Source organism: Parasteatoda tepidariorum, chromosome 1, assembly GCF_982258835.1.
Source record: "Parasteatoda tepidariorum strain Cologne lab strain chromosome 1, Ptep-v5.0, whole genome shotgun sequence".
Taxonomy (NCBI): Eukaryota; Metazoa; Arthropoda; class Arachnida; order Araneae; family Theridiidae; genus Parasteatoda; species Parasteatoda tepidariorum.
In genome coordinates this window covers 65,654,501-65,676,615 of record NC_141755.1, presented here as the reverse complement: position 1 = coordinate 65,676,615, position 22,115 = coordinate 65,654,501, and the positions used below count along the sequence as shown (strand labels likewise).

The 22,115-nt window shown below is 29.1% G+C and overlaps 1 protein-coding gene across 4 annotated transcripts in view; it reads right to left on the bottom strand.

The window, feature by feature from the left end:
• The window catches only part of LOC107438670 (teneurin-m), a 487,196-nt gene that overhangs the window by 2,892 nt on the left and 462,189 nt on the right, over positions 1–22,115 (bottom strand). For all 4 annotated transcript variants that reach the window (XM_087165593.1, XM_087165588.1, XM_043039103.3 and 1 more), the window contains 4 exons: positions 15,820–16,122; positions 14,328–14,712; positions 12,567–12,877; positions 4,907–5,810 (listed from right to left, as the gene is read on the bottom strand). In XM_087165593.1, coding sequence (XP_087021719.1) covers positions 4,907–5,810; positions 12,567–12,877; positions 14,328–14,712; positions 15,820–16,122 — 1,903 coding nt within the window. The remainder of the gene's footprint in view (positions 1–4,906; positions 5,811–12,566; positions 12,878–14,327; positions 14,713–15,819; positions 16,123–22,115) is intronic.

Below are 22,115 nucleotides of genomic sequence, written 5' to 3'. Positions count from 1 at the left end.
TGCTTAAATAATACTGATTTGTTTTACTCTAAAACTCCTGATTTTTTTAAAGTTATAATTTCCTAAGTTATTTAATTGTTGTCATCTAAAATTTTAACTTTTTTTCTTTAACTCGAATTCTATTTGTTTGTTTAATTGTTTACACACTACACTCAAGCAATGGTTGAAAATAAATACTTTACTTTCATTCGTGTTCAAGCTTTTTAAATTGTCTTCTTGCTTTTTCACAAAACAGCTTAAAATTTTGTTTTTTCAATGATTAGTTTTTTTCATAATAAAATTTTTCGTATTTTTTGAAAACAAAACTTTTTAAAAATATATATAGAAATTTTTATTTTTTATTTTTTTAGGATTCATGTTTCTTTCAAAATAAAAACTATCAATAAGTGAAAAGTTCGGTTAAAATGACAAATGCATTTTATTTTGTTTTAAAAGTATATTTGATAACACATGCTACAATTGCAAGCGGGAAGGTTATAACAGATATCATCAAGGATTTTGCGAGTTTGTGAACATTATTGGAAACCTATACTGAGACTGAAGCATAAAAATATAAGCCAACTTCTCCCATTTGATGATGTTAAAGGGATGTAATTGAAAAGGATGCAATGGTTTTTGTTTGAATAAAGGGAAAAAATTCAACACCAATCATTTTTTTTCCCTTTTTTTATCGTTTCATTTTCTTTCTTTGTTTTCGTATTGAGTAGTTAGGATGGTTTGATATCGGAGAGCGTCACGCTTTTCGTTCAAATCAAGATTAGTGAAAGAGGGAATTGTAAATAAACTGTATTCTAAAGAAAGCTTTTTCCTGCAGTTCTTTTTCCAATAAAATTGTAAAAATGTAACAAAAAAAAAATCATTACCACATTGAATTCTTTATGTAACCTTTATGATACTGCAGATTAGGCTTAGCTGTATAATTACAATCATGGAAATATTGCAAACTATTCTTGTATTTATTTCAAGTGGTAATCAGTTCTGAGACTATGAGAGTTTATACTTAAGAACCCTTTTAAATGCCGACGAACTCAACCGTTGAAGAAGAATAGACGAAGGAGGAAAACTCATAAAAAAATTTCAATGATTTTTATTTAATTTAACACATTAACTTCTTAAATTATTTATTCTATTCTAGAAATTTATTCTATTCTGTAACATTTGAAATGCAAATCACCTGTAAATAACTAGCATTATCTTTGAGTTTTTATTGCTTTTCTTGACAAAATTATACCATCAAGGAATTATACCATTAATTCTACAATCAAGGAAGTTAAGTATTATGCATTGGAATTTCGATTTAAGGTAAACATCTTTGTTTTTGAGTGATTTAAATTTTTAAAAAAATGGTGCCATTCAAGTCAGATTTCCTCAGTATAAACAATAAAGAAAGTGTATTAGAGTCCTCTTGCCGTTAGACTAACCGTTGAGGTTTCCGTGATTTTCCCCTCCATGTAACGCAAATGGGGTTTAGTTAAAAAAAAAAGTCCTCCACGAAGACTAATTTGTCCGAATGCCTTATTCAGGAGTTGCCTTGTCTTTTGGATTGGGTTGGTTGTTGCATAATAGAAGTCGTTAACTTGAACTTGGGTCGGTAGTTTAACGATGGTTATTAAATAAAATTAAAACTAAACAAAGGGTAAAAAAAGTATTATTTTTCAACTGTAATTTAGTTTTTATTAAACTTAAATTGTTTAAATTAAAATGGTAACGCACTTATTAAATATTACACTATATTCCAGCATACTTAACCTTTTAAGCAGACATAAAGATTAGCAAGAATGACAAATGACTAATTTGAGACAGATAAAATGTATTATATTATAGAAATAGAAATGTTTTCTAATTAATCTTTTTTTCTGAATTCTTTTGTTCAATGCATTTATTTCTTCATTTTTATTCGAAATTAAGAGCTGAGTTATAATATAGAATAACAATGATGCACTAACTCCTTCGTTTTATAACCTATCGTAAATCAGTAACTTTCACTCTAATCGGATTTTAAAATTGGAATAAGATTTTATTGGATCGCTGTCAGAAGCAGATAAAGTAGTCTACCTGAAATTCAAAAGTTCAATCAAGAATTCTTCCGTGTTTGACGATAATACTTTAAGATAATCAGAACTTGAATCAATTCGTAGAATCTTAGACAAAGAGGGGGAAGCCTTTACCGAAAGAGCAAACTTCTTTCTTAATTTGAAGAATTAAATTAGCATGGCTTTCAAGCGAATCTTCTAATTTCGACTTGAAGATCCAGAACGGTAACTGAAGAATTCAAACTACTATGCATACATCAAACAAAAAGTTCTCTCGAAGTGTTAACAGCAACTAATTATAAAAGTTCCCGTGTCTTCCTTAAAGTGGACCTGCCGATATCCTTTGTCTTTGATAGTGATTTGGAGGAGCAAATAAGGGTGCCAAGAAAGGAATTACCGAGGATTTAATTCAGAGTAAGGAAGAATCCTCTTGTTCTTGCAAAATTGAAAAGTAGAAATTGATCCCAGGAAGCTAAAGTAAGTTCTAAATGAAAGTTTTTAAACATTCCTTTCATTTTTTAAATTTTTTTTATTTTGGTCATTCACGTTTCAATGGTTTGTGTCATGGAGTAGCCAGAAAGATTTTGAAACATATTTTAATTGCATTTTTCCTACCAGATTTTAAAAACAATTCCTTCTTTTTTATTTCTGAATATTGAGAATGTTTTGAAACTATCAGAATTCATAATTTCTGAAATTATTTTGAAAAATTAAAGACGCTCAGATTAAATGCGTTTATAAGGAAACTATTGAAATCATATTTATAAAAAGATTTAAATGTTCTAAATAAAAATAGATAATTTTGTTGCATATTTGGAATGCGATGAATGATACAGCTAGTTATTATAAATTTCACTGGGAAGTAAAGTTAGAGGAAAAAACTAAATTTTAAAATTATATTAGTCTTAGTGTGAGAAGTGTTTTGAAGACAGGCAGAAACTGTAAAGTTTTTAACATTAAAAGTTTTTTTTTCGCTTTGTTGTTGCTTGTATGAATTTAACTTGAATCACACAAAAGTAACAAAAAAAATTGTTGGTCAAGGACGAAGAAAAATCAGAAAATCAAAAGCAATTTTTAAAGGTTTCGAGTGCATCGAATGCTCGAAACATCAAAAGAATTCGAAAAATATGTATTGATTACTTTAACGCTTCATAGAATGCTTTTTGATTGTATGATTAATTAATGAACATATAACTTAAATTTAGTTATATTTTAGATTTAAAAATAAAAAAATTTATTATTTCCTTTACTTTTGTCATACGTTTCATTCTGCATTTTGATATTTTGAAATTGATAACTACATTTAATTTCAAGTTATAAGTTATGATAAATTTGTGGATACTATCGTTAAAATATTGTAAAAAATAAAACAATACTACTTGTGAGAATTTATTAGTTTGTATTGATTTTTGGTTTAATTAGTTTCAAGAATAATTTGCTTAAGAAATTTGATATTGATGAATTTCCATATAGCATAATCATAGCTAAAGGCAGTATTACATTCTCATTTACACTGAATACAACTGTATGAGCTTTTAGATTATGAGAATCAAAGCATATAATATAAACCACCGAGCTTTGCTTAATGGATAACAATTCCAATTATTATTTCACTTAACTCTATCCTACCTTATTCACAATAAGGCGAATCAATTGTAGTTAAAATTAATAATAATATGGTATCTGGCATTCAAATAGCATTTATTACCCTTTAATTATGATAAAATATTATAAAGTTCAAATAATTAGTTTAGCTATTTAAAATAATTTCAATCACACGATTTGAATACCTTTCTGTAATCAATAAGTTACCTAGAAGATTAATTCACCCATTATTAAGCTTAAAATTATTTTTGATATGATGATGCAAGTATGATAAAAATAATTTCTTTTTTATATAGATAATTATGAACATGGTTTTAAAAAGTCGTAACGGATCAGTCTTGTTCAGGCTCTCCCTATTTAATATAATAATCACACGATGTCAGGCTTAATATAAATTGTTAATAAAGCTTGATTCTGCCTTATCTGACGTTTTATTGTCTACAAAATTACCTCATTAAAAGATTTCAAACTTCTAACTCGACGACCCTTAAGTAGATAATTTTATTAGATATTAGTTCAAAAACTTCCTTAGAATATGGAATGATGTTAATAGGATGATTAAAATTTTAATGAGGCAATAAACCTGATACTTTAATACTTTAGATATTGAAAGCAATACAATATTGCGATAAGTATTTTGTAAGCTGATCTAGTTATATTCCAGCAGTAAAAATAGAAATAAATAATATCTTTGCTATTTTAAGCAAAAATATTGACACGATTTTACTTTTTTTCCCACCATTATTGATGGATGTATAATTTCACATATCATACCAAAATAATAAAAAATTATAATAAGAACATTTTATTATATTGATTCTTGACTGTACACCTAATTCTTTTTCTTTCTAGTCAGAATCAGATTAGGGTTGCCTAACTGCATATCTATATTTTAAATACATATATATTCATTTAAACACTGAAGGAGTACTTTTGCAGAATATACTATAAGCATAAATTACGATTTGTATTTAAAATAAAAAAAAAATCCTCTAATATCCGAGATTGAAACTTCAATATTTCTCAATTGTTTTCTGAACCGTAATAAAATATTAAAAAAAAAAATTATTTATTTTAAATCGTTTTTCATATTTTAAAATTTTAATAGTGCTGAAATTATGAAAAGAATCACTAAACATAACTTGAGCTTACTGTAAGAGATTCATACAATGTCTTAAGCTTTACCATTTTTCTAAATGATATGTTCGCAACGATACGATGAAAATAGAAATAATTGTTTTGCTAGGGATAATTTTAAATTAACTCACCTAATTTATTTTGCAATCCATGATTTATATTTACTGGATCATTCTCATTGAATCTGTATAAATGCAGGCGTTTAGGGTTTGACAAGGACTTCAGTATCTCGTTCCAACCGGGAGTCATCCATTGACCTACTAACGAGTCATAGACTCTATCCCCAAAATGAATAAGCCCAGTCATAGGGTCTAACAGACCCCCTTGGAAGTCAACAGGAAGGTAGAAATTAGGATTCGAATCAAATAGCACATGACCGTATGGCCCACGGTGGATTTCTTTTACAACATCTCCATAGACATCATAGACCAATAGAGGGCTACCAGTATGGTCTGTTGCAATATAAAAGCTCTCTTTGTTCAAAAGTATAAACATAGGATACTTTCGGTCATCGTACATTAAAGTTATTGTCCTGCCATCAGCATTGTTATAAATATGCGTCACTGCGTACGGATCTTCTGGATGGGCATAAAAAAATTGAGTGACATTTCCAACATTGTCTTTTCTTACGGACAACCTCCCTCGTCCGTCATAGTAATAGTCTATGTCATATCTTCCTATTCTAAAGGCACGTGTCAGTTGTCTTTTGGTATTGTAGACGAATCTCTCCTCCCCTCTTTGGGTGACGAATCCACGTCCATCCAGAACGTATGGAGTTTCACCAAAACTGACAATTCGATCACCATTGTCATGAAGAATATCGATTTTGTTGCCCATGTATTGCATTGTCACCATGTTGCCATTCTGGTCGTAGTGGAATTTCCAGTGATCTCTTCCCACCATTTCGACCAATTGCCCATCTTCATCATACGAATAATTCTGTACTCGCACTTTCGAAACACCAAGGTGCTTCATGAAGATTTTTGACTGAGTAACTGCGTTTCGATTATCATATTGCATGTCAACCCTGTATACCTGGAAAAAAATTACGAAGTTAATTTTGTGAAAACTAAATTTTCATATTGATAGTGAAAAAAAAAATTAATAAAAGTGACGCAAATCGAAAAAAAAAATTTTTTTTTTCAAGGAATGGACAAAAATTATAATATATCACGTATAAAGCTTCCAGTGGCTGGAAACTACTTGTGTTTTTGTTCTTATCTTGTAATAATAAAAATCTTGATCTTTTGTTATTGTTTAGTTTCTGTAATTTTTGCTGGTTATTTGTTGGATTTAAATTATATTAAAAATTCAATATTTTATATTGGTACTTAAAAAATGTGAATTGAAGCAAAATAACCATTTCTAGCTTCTAACGTTAACGACGTATTGATTTACAGTACAATTTCTCTTTATATTTATCTCGTTTCTATGATTGATATAATACTTTAAAATACATATACCCTTATTTTTTAAATTCATGGAAAAATATAGATTTATTAATATAGTTTAATATAATTTTTAAATATAATATAATTTTTGCATAATTATAAATTATAATTAAAAATTTTTATTGAAATTAAAAAATAATTATTATAATTATAATTAAAAAAAATTATAAATATAATTTTTTTCTTGTTTCATCTGAATATTTATCATAAAGTGTAAATACTTTGTTATGCATCAAAATATAATTTTTTTTTCTTTTAATTATAGAAACATATAAGGATTTAATGAGTAATAGATGGCTCTTCTATAGTAATCCACAGAATAAACTTTAAGTAAAATAATTCTCTGGCGTCATGTTAAAATATATGTTGCCATAGCTAATTTTATTAATCGCCAAAGAAGTTTAACTGCCATGGAATTCTGACATTACTATTACCTAAATCATTTGAGAACAGGATTTCGAGTATTATACTACTATAAATTATCTAATAATCATACTATACTATAAATTATTTTAAATTTTTGTGTTTGCTGATCACCATTTTTCTTTAATCATGGTATTTGCTTTGAATTATAACTTATATTTTTTGAATTCATCTATATGTCTTCTTTTATTTTTTTCAAGTTTTTTTTTTCTTTTGAAAAAAAAAGAAGTTTGATAAAGAAGGAATGTGGAATATGTTTCAGTGTATATTTTGTTGGATGATAACATTTTAACTGATTTAAACTCGAATTACCTTTAATAATTTTAAAGTTAAGTTTCACTACGAAATATAGTACTTTTTTTAATGTTTTCAAGACTATAAAGTATTGTGGAAGTTAGCACATCTACAGAAGTTATAGAAATGTACTACATTTGTTCCTTAAATGAAAAAAAATAACATTAAGTTGCATGAGCTGCTTTCGGAAATGCATTTTAAATATCAATAAATAAAAGATGCATTATTATTGAATTGAAAAGTAAGCATAGTAAACAAAACTAAAAGAAAAAGAAAAGAAATAAACAAAACAAAATAAGTGTTTCCAAAAACAAAAATAAGTGTTTCCAAAGTGAAGGTACCTACAATATCCAAGTTAAAATAAGTTTCACAGTTTATTTAAATAAAGTATTTAAGATGAAATTTGTTTGTATAACGAAAATTTCACACCTACACTGAAGACAGTTTCTAAGATTCAAAGCAACAATCTCTCGTTTAAAAGCATAATATTACTTAAGATAAAGAAGAATACATTTCATTATTTTTTTTTCAAAAGAAACCGTCAATATCTTATGTTTCAAGATTTACACCGATGGAAATAATTTAGTTTCTATAACTCTCTTTATTCTTGTGATTAAAACGTTCTTTAATTAAGTTTGCGTCGCATAGAAACTCCCCAAAGAATTCAATTTTCTCAAAAGAGAGACAATAAATATATTTTCAAACCTATGAAATGATTTTCTCTTTCATAATTTCTCACCCTCTTTATAGGTATTGAATCAGATTTAATAAATCTACGCGACAATATTAACGAAGTAAATAGGCAAGCAGATACAATTTAATTAAATTTTGAATGGTAAAATAACCTCTTAATAAATAAATGTAAAAAGAAGAGTAATTAAATTAAAGAGCATTAGCGAGCAACTATTATTATATGTAAAAAGCACTTTGTAATTCATTTTTTAATCGAGTTAAACATCTTTTTGAAGCGAATTTTATGATCTTATTATGGAAAAAAAATGGTGTTCTATTATTAATTCGCTTATGAGCGAAAAATTTTATAGTTGTATTTCTTAAAGGTTTTAATCATAAATATTTCTAATTTATTCACTTATTATTTCATTTTCAAATCCAGTTCAATAATGCTGAAACTGATTTAAAAAAATGATTTTAATTCCAGACATTTTCCTTGACTTGATTATGCATAAAATTAAGTTTTATAGAAATATATAGAAGTTTACTTAATTAAAAGCTACATTCTTTTTAAAAATATACAAATTGGAAAAAAACATTCGACGCGTTTCAAGCGCTCAAAAATAAGCGCCCATATTCAAGGTTGTCCAGGCAGGAATGCACTTATTTTTGGGCTCTAGAAACATGTATATTTTTTAAGCGAATAAAGTTTTAATCACGTAATATCTTTCTTCTTTAGTTTTTAAGATATTTCTTTAAAATTTAATTTAAAGGCTTGTTTTAATAAATTAATGTAGCAATAAAGGAAACGGAGGAAAAAAAATAAAAATATGACCACCGAAGCCAACGTCTTCAGGGGTACCGGCCCCGGTAGCCATAAAACAAAACCTTTTCTATTGAGGGAGAGGCAAATGCCTAAAGTAACTCCCTCAGTACCCCGAAGGTTTCGTATAGAAGTCCAGGAAAAAACATGAAATACATAGAACCTATTTAGAAAAGAAACTCAAACAAAATCATCAGAAAATAAAAACTCACTTTAACCTGGTCAAACTTCGATTTCATAAGCAAACCGAATGAAACGGAAGCACTTGAAACTAAAGAAAACAACGCCCTCTATTACAATGCGCAGATTGAAAAAAAAGAAGTCAAGGAAAAGATACGTAACATATTAATAGAATGCTTAAGTTAAGACTTGAATTGTGCCCTGTTAAAGGAAAAAAACTATGAGTTATTAACTATGAGTTGTACGCATTCATAGTTAGTATTTCTCATTGGGGTGATGGCACTCTCTGGCGTTATTTTAGGAGTGTTTATCAAGCGTGAATGCGACATTAGGATTTGTAAGAAAAATCCTGACTGCAGCTCCGTTTTTCAGGCGGAACTCATGTAGCTATTGAGTGAATATTGAAGTATTGTGTCAATCAGAGTATAAATACAGATATCTTGATTCTGGGCTCCATTAAAAGTTAAATTCAGCATTTATCTGAATAGTGAAAATATCGAGATAAATCAACTGGGAATATTTTCGAGCATTTGAGTAACTTGTGCACCAATAATGCGATTTATTTTCAGTGGACGTGAATGTGGACGTTTTTTCATGTGTTATTTCAGTCAGGAAACGTTATTTAATCTGTGAATGTTCCTGAATTGTGGGTAAACTGGCAAAAGGAGAACATTTTAAATATTATTGGTGATGGATGAATTATTTTCTCAAAAATTGTTCAACTCCTATGGAGAATGGTTTCTATGAATATCAACTTCAATGTGGAATGGTTCTTGAGTGGTATGAATTCAACTGGCATGGTACTAATCTGATCAAGACCAGCAGAAGATCCACACAAGTGGTTCGTGCTAGGTTCCGTAGCAGATACTTTCAAGCTCATCGTCATGTATCAGAATTAATTTCTTTCCTTCCTGCCCAAAATGCAATGTGACTCGAGCTACTCCTGCTCACATCTTGATCTGCATCAATTGTCAGACAGACGAGTCAACTACTCTCTTGAAGGAGCTCTTGTTAATTTAAAATCGTATGGGTTTATGGACTTGATCTAGATGTCTATCGAATGGGATAAGAATGACAAGAACAACAGTGGTTATGAGTTTCCATGAATAGTTGCATAATTATTTTGACATGATTTTTAAGCGTCATATCTTAATTTTGCACCTTAAATAAATATATGTAATCAATCGGGAATTCCTATGATCAATAAATGCATTGCTGTCTATTTTTAAAAGGTTGTTGAATTATAAATTTAAAATCATAACCTTAAAATTTAAGCTTTTAGTATAATCTTTACTTGAAAATATCCTTAACTAGTTTAAGCCTTTCTTTATTGAGGTACGAAATTTAAGATAAAATAAAAAGCTTTTTCATATTATATCACCTTTTTAAAAACATTTGACGTATTATGAAATTCATATTTAATGATTTTTGGTGAATTTACACCCAAATTTATAAGGACTTTTGATGCAAAACTTGCATTCATTCTAATTTTTTTTTTGAGATTGAATAACTTTTAAGGCACATCGAACATTCTGTAAGCAATATTTAGCCATATGTGCAGCAATATTTTCAATGCTATTATGCATAAATTTGTTATTCAATAATGAACAACTAAAGTCAAAATTCCAAATGTTTGGTAATTGAGAATTTAATTATATTTAAATAATTTTTCATTACCTAATACTTTTCAGGTGAAATTGATCGAGAAAATCAAAGTAATTTTCTGACAATTTTTATTACATTTACCTCTTGCTCAGTGATTAACACTTCTCCTTAGCCTAACAATGATATAAAATGTTTCTATCTTGAACCTCAAAAATATCCGTTGAGAAACTACAAAATTAACTCTTTACAGCATATACTGGAAGTATATAATTTTCTTTTAACTAAACAGAGTTTAAAGCTGTTTTATATAATTAAAGATTTTCAATAGTTTACTTAAAATTTTCAATGTAGACTTTTTTTTCAAAAATTGAAAATAGAACTTCTAAGTTTTTCTCACACAATGCTAAAATAAGATGGGAAAAAGCGAAATTTAAAACTTGAACATACGCAGGAAATATACACTACTGACCATTAAAATTGCTACACCAGGAAGGAATGCAAATAACAGAATGATATTTATTGGACTCATACATTATAGTTGGAAGATCCTAAGGAATCAGTACTCAGAGCAGCCTCAGTACAGCATTCCATGCAACTTCAACATTAGGACGTAATTTATCGACCGTAGTGACTGGCGATTGGTGGCGTACCAGTCGTTCGGCAACCATTGACCAGAAGTTTTCAAATGGTGAGAGATTTGGAGAATGTGCTGGCCAGGGCAACAGGCGAACATGTTCTGTGTCAAGAAAGGTCAGGACAGTACGGGCAACATGCGGTCGTGCATTGTACTGCTGAAATGTAGCGTTATGTTGGCCTCGCAGATATGGCAGAGCAACTGGCCCTAACACTCCTGAAATGTAACGCCTGCTGTTCAAAATACCGGAAATACGCACAAGAGGTGATCAAACGTGTATCAAATGGCACCCCATACCGTTACTCCAGGTGATGTGCCAGTATGATGACGTCGAATGCAAGCTACCATTAGGGGTTCTCCACGATGTTGTCAAACACGTATGCGGCCATCATGATGCTGTACACCGAACCTGGATTAGTCTAAAAAGACGACGACATTCCATTCCTGACTCCAGGTTCATCGTTGATCACACCATTGGAAGCGCTCCTGCCTGTGATGCAGCGTCAAGGGTAGCTGAAGCCATGGTCACCATGCTGACAGTTCATGCCTGCTGCAAACGTCGTCGAACTGTTCGTGCAGACACTTGTTGTCTTGCAAATGACCCCATTTGTTGACTCAGGGTTCGTGACTTAGCTGTACGATCCCTTAAGGCCATGTGGATTAGATGTCTGTCTTCTCGTCTGTTAGTGATGGGGGCCGCTGAGATCCTGCATGGCGCTTCATATGACAGTCATGAACTCATCGATCCCACATTCTGCTAACAGTTATGGGATCTCGACCAACAAAGCAGAAATAATTCGGTATGATAAACCGCACTTCCAGTAGGCCACAATTCGACCTCAATTAAACTCAGACACGTGCTGGAAGGCATTTCTCCTTCTTACATGAGATATAACAGAAACTTTTTACCCAAGAAAAACTCAAATTCAATTTCTGTATGAGAAACTTACTGTCAAATCTCTTCTTTTATACACATTGTAGGTGTCGCTACCGCCGCCTGCTTTGCATGAATGAGCTGATAAGCTAATCATTTGTATACCACAACGTGCTTTATCAGTCCTGCAAATTACACGTTCGTGGTGTGTCGCCTTCCTGGTGTAGCAATTTTAATGGCGAGTAGTATATATACATATATATATATATATAAAACTAAAATAACTTTTCCATAAAAAAATTTATTTGCTTTTCATAAACTGTTCTTATAAAAATATTTCTAAGTTTGAAATAAAATTTTTAAAAATAAATTTTTTTGTTATTTTTATCATTATTTTCCCCTCGTTCTGTAATTTTTCACTAGTTTTCTCTACAGTTTGAACTATATATATATATATATATATATATATATATATATATATATATATATATATATATATATATATATATATATATATATATATATATATATATATATATATTACTTCAATTATGAAAATTACTATGAACTCTTTTTCTAAGGCATAATGATTAAATTTTCATATTTAAGTTAATGCAGCCCTACATTTTTTTTTCATTATGTCATCTTGTGAAAGAACCTTTATTTTCATTGGAATGGATATTTTTGAATATATAGATATTACATAGATTTTGAATATAGCAATATTTTTGATCTTTAGAAAAACGTTCAATAATTCAAATATAAATAGAATGTATTTCATGATATATTGATACAGATCTACTTAGAAGAGAGAATCTCCTATAAATCCACTTACTTCCTTGTCGCTAATGACTATAGATAGAAATTTCAGCCTATATAGAGGATCAACTTGTCTTGTTATTGAAGCCACTCCGTCTGACACAACTGACTCATTGTGGAATCGTTCATAACAACGGAAAGGTCCGATTTGTTCTTTACGTCCAGTTGTCATATTAGTGGAGAATTCTAGGGGCTGTAATGGCATGTTTCCTATTTTTGGAACAATTAAGACAAGTCGCTGCATTCCATCAAAGGTGTATGTAAAAACGGCGTTAGTCAAAGGAAATGGACTGTTGAATTTCATTCGCCATCTTGCAAGGGACGCACCTGGAAATTTAAGCAATTTGTTTGTAAGATAAATTTCTTTTGTACATGAAAAAATTTATTGCAGTTACAAATAATGAAGTTAGAGAAAAAATCTGGCAGAAAGTGTGGCGTACTAAGCTAAGTCACGAAACTAAATGGGATAAGCTCATTTAACTTATTTTATCATATTGTCTTTCACAACTAATAAATTATTTAAATTTCACATTATAGCTCAGGATTAATATAAAATATGTTTAAAAAAGGTTTTAAAATAAATTTAAATTTGTTACGGATGTTCTGTTTCAAATTAAATTACAAAGAACGTCCAACAAAATATGTATTTAAATACATATTCTGACTTTTTTATATTGCATGTTTTTTTACACGGAGAAAAAGAATTGGTAAATTACCGTATTATATGGTAATGACATTTCTGGTAAAATAAACCCATCCATAATTCTGGTCAATGAAATCAAAACATACAGCCCATTCATTCAGTAAGTTTTCCGATCACATGCTAGCGGCATACTGTAAATCCTGATTCTCAAAATTGCAGTTCTCATTACCTCACATTTTGTAAAAAATGCAAGACTAAACAGTGAATTTCACCGAATAAACTATTTTAACGCTATGCTCTGAGGCATCATGATAAATTTTACCACATTTACCTAATGTCATTAGGCATTATGAAACCATATTTTATTGCTAATTTTATCCAAATAATTACCAAAGCCCTTTAGTTAGCTTTTTGGAGTTCTCATAGAGGCCGAAACACCATAGATTGCACCATACTCTGATAGTTTTAACAATACCTTTTTTTCTAATTTTATAATGAATGTAATAGAAAACAAAACATGAACATTTGATAAAAATCAAGCTTGAATGATAAAAAATATACTTAAAATAAAATAATAATTTCAAAACATATACCAGGTAACAAAGCATGTTTGACAGCATCTGTGCTTAAAGGCGCTAAGCATGAGCATATTTTCTCAAGAGTGTGATTATTATCAACATTAACACGCGCTTATTTAATTTAAAACATGCTTATGAAGCATTTGAATTTTTAAAGTAAGTTTTATGGAAAATAATGTATTGGTAGTTGATGAAAGATAGTGTAAATGAAAAATACAAACTTTAACCTTAGTCATAAATTGAAAACATTAATTATAAAAGTAGCTTTAGAGATCTTTATAAAACTCTCTCAGGATCTGCGCATAAAACAAAATTTAAGCCTGAAATCATAGATATAAACGAGGGACTGGTGATACCTATAAACTTAGGTTCAAACACAAGTAGGTTCGATTTTTATCTCATCCATAAAAGAATAATTTTATATGTCACGCATTAAAAATACATACATATTTAACATTGAGTGCTACTTTTGTAATTTACAAATTAATCTACCTGTATTATTTCATATGTTCAACTTGTTTCACACATTTAGCCAATAGGTAATTTATTTACTCACCTTTATATTGGAATTCACTGATGATATCAACGTCTTGGGTTCTCCAAGCTTCATAGTTGATGAATCCAGCAGCACTGTAATTTCTTTCAATTTTTCCACCACCATAAACAATGGACGTAAGCATCATTCTATTATCATAACAATATAAAGCTCGACCAAGATCACCGGGATATGTTTTCAATAATGGAAGTTTTTGGTCATTAAAGTGCACAACATATGATCCAGTGTTGCCTGGGGGAGTGTAAAGCAACTTGTAGAAGCCTATTGAGACGTAAGCAGTAAACGTATGCCTAGTTCCTTTTGGTGTTGTGACGTATTTCAAACCTCCATTTTCATCGTAATGATATGTAAACTTGCGACCACTAGGTAATGATATTTTAGCAGGCTAAGAAGAAAAAATATTTAAAAAATTCAATCATACGTAAATGTAAGTTATCCAGTTCAATAAATTTGAGAGCATTAAAAAGTTTTATATATTTATAGTTTTTACACTTTTATGCAAGAAAAAGTTTTGACAATTTATTGACAATTAGATACTTTTTCGACATATTTAATATTAGAGTATATTATTAGTATTTTTAAAAATTCGTGCTAATATAGCAATAAATGATTTATTAAAATTCTATTTTGTGTGAAAGTTCTTGCTTTGTTTTAAGAACTGCATTTGTGAAATAAATTAATGCAAGCGAATGCAAGAGAAATTTATGGCATATTTAGTGTTTTTGGGGCAGATAAATTATCGTATACTGTTATTTTATAGTACCTAAGATAAAACTACGCCATTTAGCGCTTTTAGAAGCAATTATAAACTCCACCTGTAATACAAAACTAACTCAATTTTTTACTTTTTTTAGAAGCTTTCGTGTATAAACTTCTGTTTAGGCGCTAACTAACGAAATTCTCGATACTTTCAACCAAAGTATATATTTTTTTAAACTTAATTTATGCTCTAACAATCTAATTTAATGTAATAACCCTACTGCCCTGATTCATTAATTTTGTTTAAATGGTATAAACTAAGTCTTACAAAAAATAAAAATGTTACGATTTAAATGCTTAAGGAATTAATAAGAAATAATATTACGTTTTTAATACCTGGATTTTAACAAAAGATATAAAATATGAAACTTAACATTCATCAAACAATTCGTTCTAAGTCTGAAAGGAGTTGCCCATTGTCCAAACCATTATATCTGATCGTTTTAAGCGAGTAAATTTTAATTATTCTTGTCTGAAATCTAAACAGATTTTTTTTTACTATTTCATTAAATTTATTCTAAGTCATAACTGCTAAATCAAATGTCACTTTATGACGTTTTTTTCTTAGCATTTGTATCAGTGCATGTGCATTTTATCAATAGTACTTACAAGGTAAACTCAAATTGAAAAAAAAAAACAAATGTTAGTTCTTAAATGGTTTTCGAATGTCAGTAAGGTTAAAAAAATATGAGAGCATTATTTCAAAAGTAGAATAATTTATGACATAGAGTACCATGGTTTTCAAATCGTAGGAAAACTTCATGGCAGACACATCTGGATTTTTTATTTCGGTCAAATGTCCCATTCGATCATAAGAATAGGTTTCCGATAAGCTCCCTTGTTGCCATCCAGATAATCTTCCTAATCTCTCGTACATTAGATTTAGAGGTAGCCGCGTATCAGTTGGTAACCACTGGACTGGTCTAGAAAACCCATCATACTGAACGACAAGAAAAGGTCTTCTGGAACTATTGTATAGTATTTCTCGACCAGCAACCCAGTCATATTCCACTGTGAGTATTTGTGTTTCATTCACCTGAAAAGAAGGGAAAATATTTGAAGTAACAACATAGCTCAGACCCGCTGTAAATAATTCGGAATCAAGTTACGTTAAGCACTTTGGGTGAAATCTATTTTACCGTAAAATAAATTTTATCTGTGAAATCTATTTTACCGCAAAATAAATTTAACCGTAAAATAAATTGCACTGTAAAATAAATTTCACCGTAAAATAAATTTCACTGTAAAATAAATTTCACCGCAAAATAAATTTTATCGTAAAATAAATGTTACCGTAATATCTATTTTTATCGTAAAATATTATTACAGCGTAATTCTTACATCCATACATATATATTTCCCTTCACTCAGAATCGGAGCATATGGCTTTTATCATATCTTTCCATCTCACTCTGTTTGTGGCCAGATATTTTTCCTCTATGTCTTTCCTATTGTTTTCAATTCCATGAAATCGTCCCATGCCAAGTATTTTTAGGTCTTCCTCTTTTTCTAATACCCCGAGGCTTTTAATCAAACACTAGTTTTACTTTAATTTTTCTTTCAGGTTTACGTAGAACATGACCAATCCATTTCCATTTACGTTATTTTTAATTTCTAGATCAATAGCTTTCTGTTTTGATTTTCTAATGATTTCTGCATTGCAAATTTTATGGAACCACTTGATACGCAAGATTCTTCTTAAACAGTTGTTAATAAATTCAACTGTTTAATGTAAGTTTTGACAGGTTATTTTTGATGCAGTGCCATGTCTCAAATCCATATAGTGGGACAGATTTAACATTAGTGTTGCAAATTTAAATTTTTGATGAATTTGTTATGTTTTTGTTTTTCCAGAATTTATTCAGAATTGCGTGATTGTTTCGGTCTTTGATAAATCTATTTAGTATAGCTTCAACATTTCCTTCTTTGTCGTTAACTATTCTTCCAAGAAACGTAACACTGCTTAGCAAGTTCAAATTTATTTTTCCATTTCAATGATTTTTTTTTTGTTTCCTTAGCTTTAGTTTTAAGAAAAGCATACGTGGGCATTTTATATATTTTGACAATATATTATTTTTAATAATTCCATTACACTTAAAAAATTTCTTATTTTAAGTTAGTTACGACAGTTTCAGAACTAGAAATATATTGTTTGGAAGCATGTGGTGGAGATCAGAGAGTTATATTTATACTTATATTTATTTCTACTATACAAATTGTAGTGTATGAAACGCGCATGCTCCAATACTATTTTCGTCCTTTGTGAAATCTCAAACCTCGTTGAAGTAAGAATGAAACTAAATTAATTAAACACATTAACAATACATAAAATATTCCATTTTCTTAAAATATCATTTATTTAATCAAACTCTAATTATTATTTAAAACAAAGTTTTTAAATTACGACTACCTCCAAGAAATTCAGCTTATCGACAAGCACAGCAACTTTATTAAAACTCTACAAATCACGTATAAGAGTCTCCATATTAAGAACACTTACTGAATATTTGAAACTTAAGATCACGGATAATTTTTTTTATGCATTCTCTCTTGCATTTATTCTCCAATTTTTATATTTTTCTTTTTCTATCCGAAATGCTATACTTAAAAAAAATTAAAAAAGAAACTAGAGAACGTGATTTAGTATAAAAAAGTGTGCGGTTTCTGAAGTAAAATAGAAGAATCTACACATACAAAAAAAAAAAAATTCATCATCTAGATGACTTTCTTTGAAGATGACATGAAGTGGCTCTTGATCATGGAAGATAGTAGGATGGAAATCTGAGATTGAATATCCTTTGTTTCTCCTCATTTAATAGAAATTTTTAATGTTAGGCAATGATATAATAAAAAAGTGAAGTATACTAAAGTTTGGAGAATTTTTTTATTTATTATCTAGTATGGTATTCTGCCTAATAAGCTAGTTTCCATTGTCTTGTTACATACGGTTTAGTAATGTCGCACATTGTGTTAATTGATGCATAAATAATTTTTTATTGGAAAGTTTGGAAAAAAAAGTCACAATTAATAATTTGAGTTTATAGAATTTTTAGGAAATATTTTGCAAATTATGTCATTTGGGATAGGATAATTTTGATGGAGTCTAAGCTTTTGTTAATCAATGACGGAAAAAGCTCTGAGTTTAGAGTTATCAAAATTTAATTATTTAGGGAAAAAAACACTAATAGTATTAAAAACAGCTAAATGTTTCAAAATTTGGGAAAAGAATAATTCTTTCTGTATATTTCTTTGTTTAAGTTTCGAAATTTTTTCATTTTCACTAGAAAATCTGTTCATAATTCATTCTGAATATTATTTTAAAGAAGTTCGTCAATATATTTCTAAACAAAAGAATTTTTTAAGCCCAAAAAAATTTTTAAGCTAAAAAAACTATTCAAGCAACAGATAGAAAAACTATTCATTTGAATAGAAAAAAAAACTATTCGTCTGAATAGAAAAACTGTCCAATCTGTGAATTTGTTTCTTCTGTTTTGCTCTGAGTTCGGGAATTCACGAAAGTAAATAGTTAAAAAAAAAGAAGAAAATACATTATTTCATGAATTTATTTTTATATTGCAAGCATTATACTTCAGAAATTAAAGTTATATTTTCAAAAATTTTAGGAAAAGGAGTTTTAAATATTGCAACAGATCGAAATTAAACTCTGATTATCAATCCAAACATCCGCATTATTAAATATTACTTTTATTATTATTATTTCGAACAAAAATATTTGAGTACAGAAAAAACAAGAATAAATTTTCGTATAAAGGCTGCAGAAATACACTTTTTTACGAAGTGTATTTCTAAAATAATATAAGTGCTCAAACTAATTTCTTTCGCTCATTTACATTCTTATACCCTTTTTTTTTCCTTAATAAAAAGTTTAAAATTTTCAAAAAAAAATCAGAAACAATAAAGCACTTATGTGAAGATAGGATTCTAAATAAACTAAATATTGCAGCACATTTAAAATAAAGAAACTAATTATGTTATATTATTCCACATTTTTTTTTAAAAACAATCTTCTTATTATTCCTTGAATAGTTTCCAAATTCAGAATTCTCAAAAATAAATTGTTCCATTGCAAAGAAAAAAATTAAAAGGTACTGATACTAAAGAAACTAAATATTACAAAATGTTTAAACCAAGCAAACTAATTCTGTTTGTGATTACTTCAAAGTCTAACTCAAAAAAGAGCAAAAAACAAACTCGTTTTCTAACAGACATATGTAACTAGTGTATTTTTCCTAAAATCAAAATTGTTCTGAAAGAGTTAGAATACAAAATGCCTCAGTGGTTTTCTAGCGCTAGCAATTTCCCTCAAGAAATCACCACCGTCGATGTTGTTTAAAGAAACTAAAACAAACCGAACGAAAAAAAAAGAATCATGGCGTTGCGTTTCACTACGCCTCAACTCACTTCCATTGAGCGCTTATTGTTTTACGCCCAGTTTAACTGTTCAAAGTCTAGAGTTAAAATAAGTGAAGAAAAAAATTTAAATTTTCCTTTTTTTTTCATATATTCTTCAACTATTTATTTTTCTTTTCGCTTGTTTCAGATCTACATTTCGTGAATTACTTTTCACGCTTCCGCTGTTTTGTAGGAATGAATTTCCTCTCGAATACATCTTGCGAATTTCAAAAGGAATTTCGGTTGGAGTTCTCGTTCATTGGAGTTCTATAAACTCACTGGAACTCCTTTTTAGTAAAACTTTATTATGTCTTTGAAAGGAAGATGGGCTTTATGGTACAAAGGAATAGACGAAATAAACGATCTTAACCTGTTTGGCGAGATTATAATTGTCACTGACGACTACGTGTCATCTAATGCAATGTGTCAGTCATAAATAATTCAAAGAAATGTACAGTTTGTCTATGTAAAGCACTCTCCTAGACATTCGTCTGGAATAGTGGCTGTAACTATGGTTACGAGGTTGTTGGGTCATTATTTAAGACAGGTCTTGGCTCGGGTCGGTGAGAGAAAGGATATCAGGGTCTAAAGAAGCTCCCCTCCATGAAATGCGCTTTTTCTTGTTTCCATAGCAGCATACGGTCTTAGACTTTGTGGTGAGGGGAGTTCTTTCTATAGACAAATCTTAATAGCTGATATTTTGGCATCTTTTCAAGTATCTGAAACAGATTTTTTGTCATGATTTAATCAAAAGTAAAGTTTAATTTGCTTAGTAATTTGGTAGTTATAAAAGTTCAGATGCTATTTGGCCAAACATAAAATATTTTTTTAAACTATAAAATGACTATTTTGCTATTTTAAATTGTCTATAAATTAAATAATAAGTATAAAATAAGGGAAATTAATTTTTTCTCTTTTTTACACATATTCTTCAATAATTCCTTTTTTTTCCGTTTCAAGAATTACTTTTCTTGCTTCCACTGTTCCATGAATTTCCTTTTGGATAAGTTTGAAGAAATTTGAGAGAAATTTCGATTCTAGTTTTCATTTATTAAAGTTTTATTTGCATGAACTCTCTTTTAGTAAAACCTTATAATGGCTTTAGAAGGACTTTATGACATATTGCAAAGTCAAAACAGAACATCGCAACCTGTTTGGCGAGAATTATAATAGTCGCAGGCGGCTCTGTAACATTCTAATGCTATATATAGATTAAGTGCAGTCAGCTTTTTCAGGCACTTAAATAATTCAATGAAATGTAGTGATATATATTTGAGCCACTTTCCAAGTGTCTAAAATAGATGACTTAATCTAAAGTAAAGTTTCATATGATTAGTAATTTGGTAGTTATGAAACTTCAAATGCTACTTGGACGTATATAAAATAAATTTTTTTTAACTATAAAATTATTTAAGTTATTTTAACTTGTCCATAAATTTAATAATAAGTATAAAAAGAGTGAAGAAGATTTATTTATTTATCTTTTTTACATGCATTTTTCCACCATTTTTTTTTCCTTCTCGGGAATTACTTTTCTTGCTTCCACTGTTTTGCAGAAATGAATTTCCTCTCGTATACATTTTGTTAAAAGAATGAATGAATTTTGATTCGAGTTTTCGTTCATTAAAGTTCTATTTACAGGAACTCTCTTTTAGCGAAACTTCATAATGGCTTTAGAAGGATCGAAGGACTTTATGGCATATTGGAAAGTCGAAACAGAAGATCGTAACCTGTTTGGCGAGAATTATAATTGTCACTGGCGGCACTGTGCATTCATCAACTCGAGTATTAGCACAAAAGCTAACGCATTAAGATATATGGCTGATTATTAAGTGCAGTCGGCTTTTCCAGACACTTAAATAATTCAAATAAATGTAGTGATCGATATTTTGGCGTCTTTCCAAGTGTCTGAAACAGATTTTGTGTCCTGATTTAATCAAAAGTAACTTTTCTATTCAACAGTAATTTGGTAGTTAAACAGACCTCAAATGTTGTTTGAACAGATTTTAAACAATTTTTTTTTTAAAAAAAATATTTTATAATGATTAAAGTTATTTTAACTTGTTGATAGACTTAATATAACATCCTGAAAACAGAATGTAGTTCCGTGTAGGTTCATGGTCAATATCAGAGCCAAAATTCTTGTTTGCAAATCAAATATTGTTGGAAAAATAATCAAACTGCCCCAAATTATTACAACCGGAAGAAATGTTTTTATATTTTTTTTAACTGGCTGCTGTTTTATTGACTGTAAGAAAGGAAAGTGAAGAAGCTACTTAAGTATTACAAAAAAATCAGGATGGAATTAGATTTAACATATTCAGTGAAGTTCTTATGCGTAATAAACAGAAGGTATTTGTTTGGTTGACCAGTTAACTTGCAAACATAAAGCAGTATTTAATAGAACTCATAAAAAAATGAATTCTTTCCATTGGTCAACAACCAATACTGAAAAAGGGTAAAGATACAAATTATTGAAGAAAAAAAAAGAATTATATTATTAATTTAAAATACATCAGCAACTTCTTGATGATTTAAATCTTAGTTGCCAATTTTTAAAAATAAGATTTTTTTGGCGTCTTCTTTTGCCATATTTTGGCGTTTTATTGAATGTAT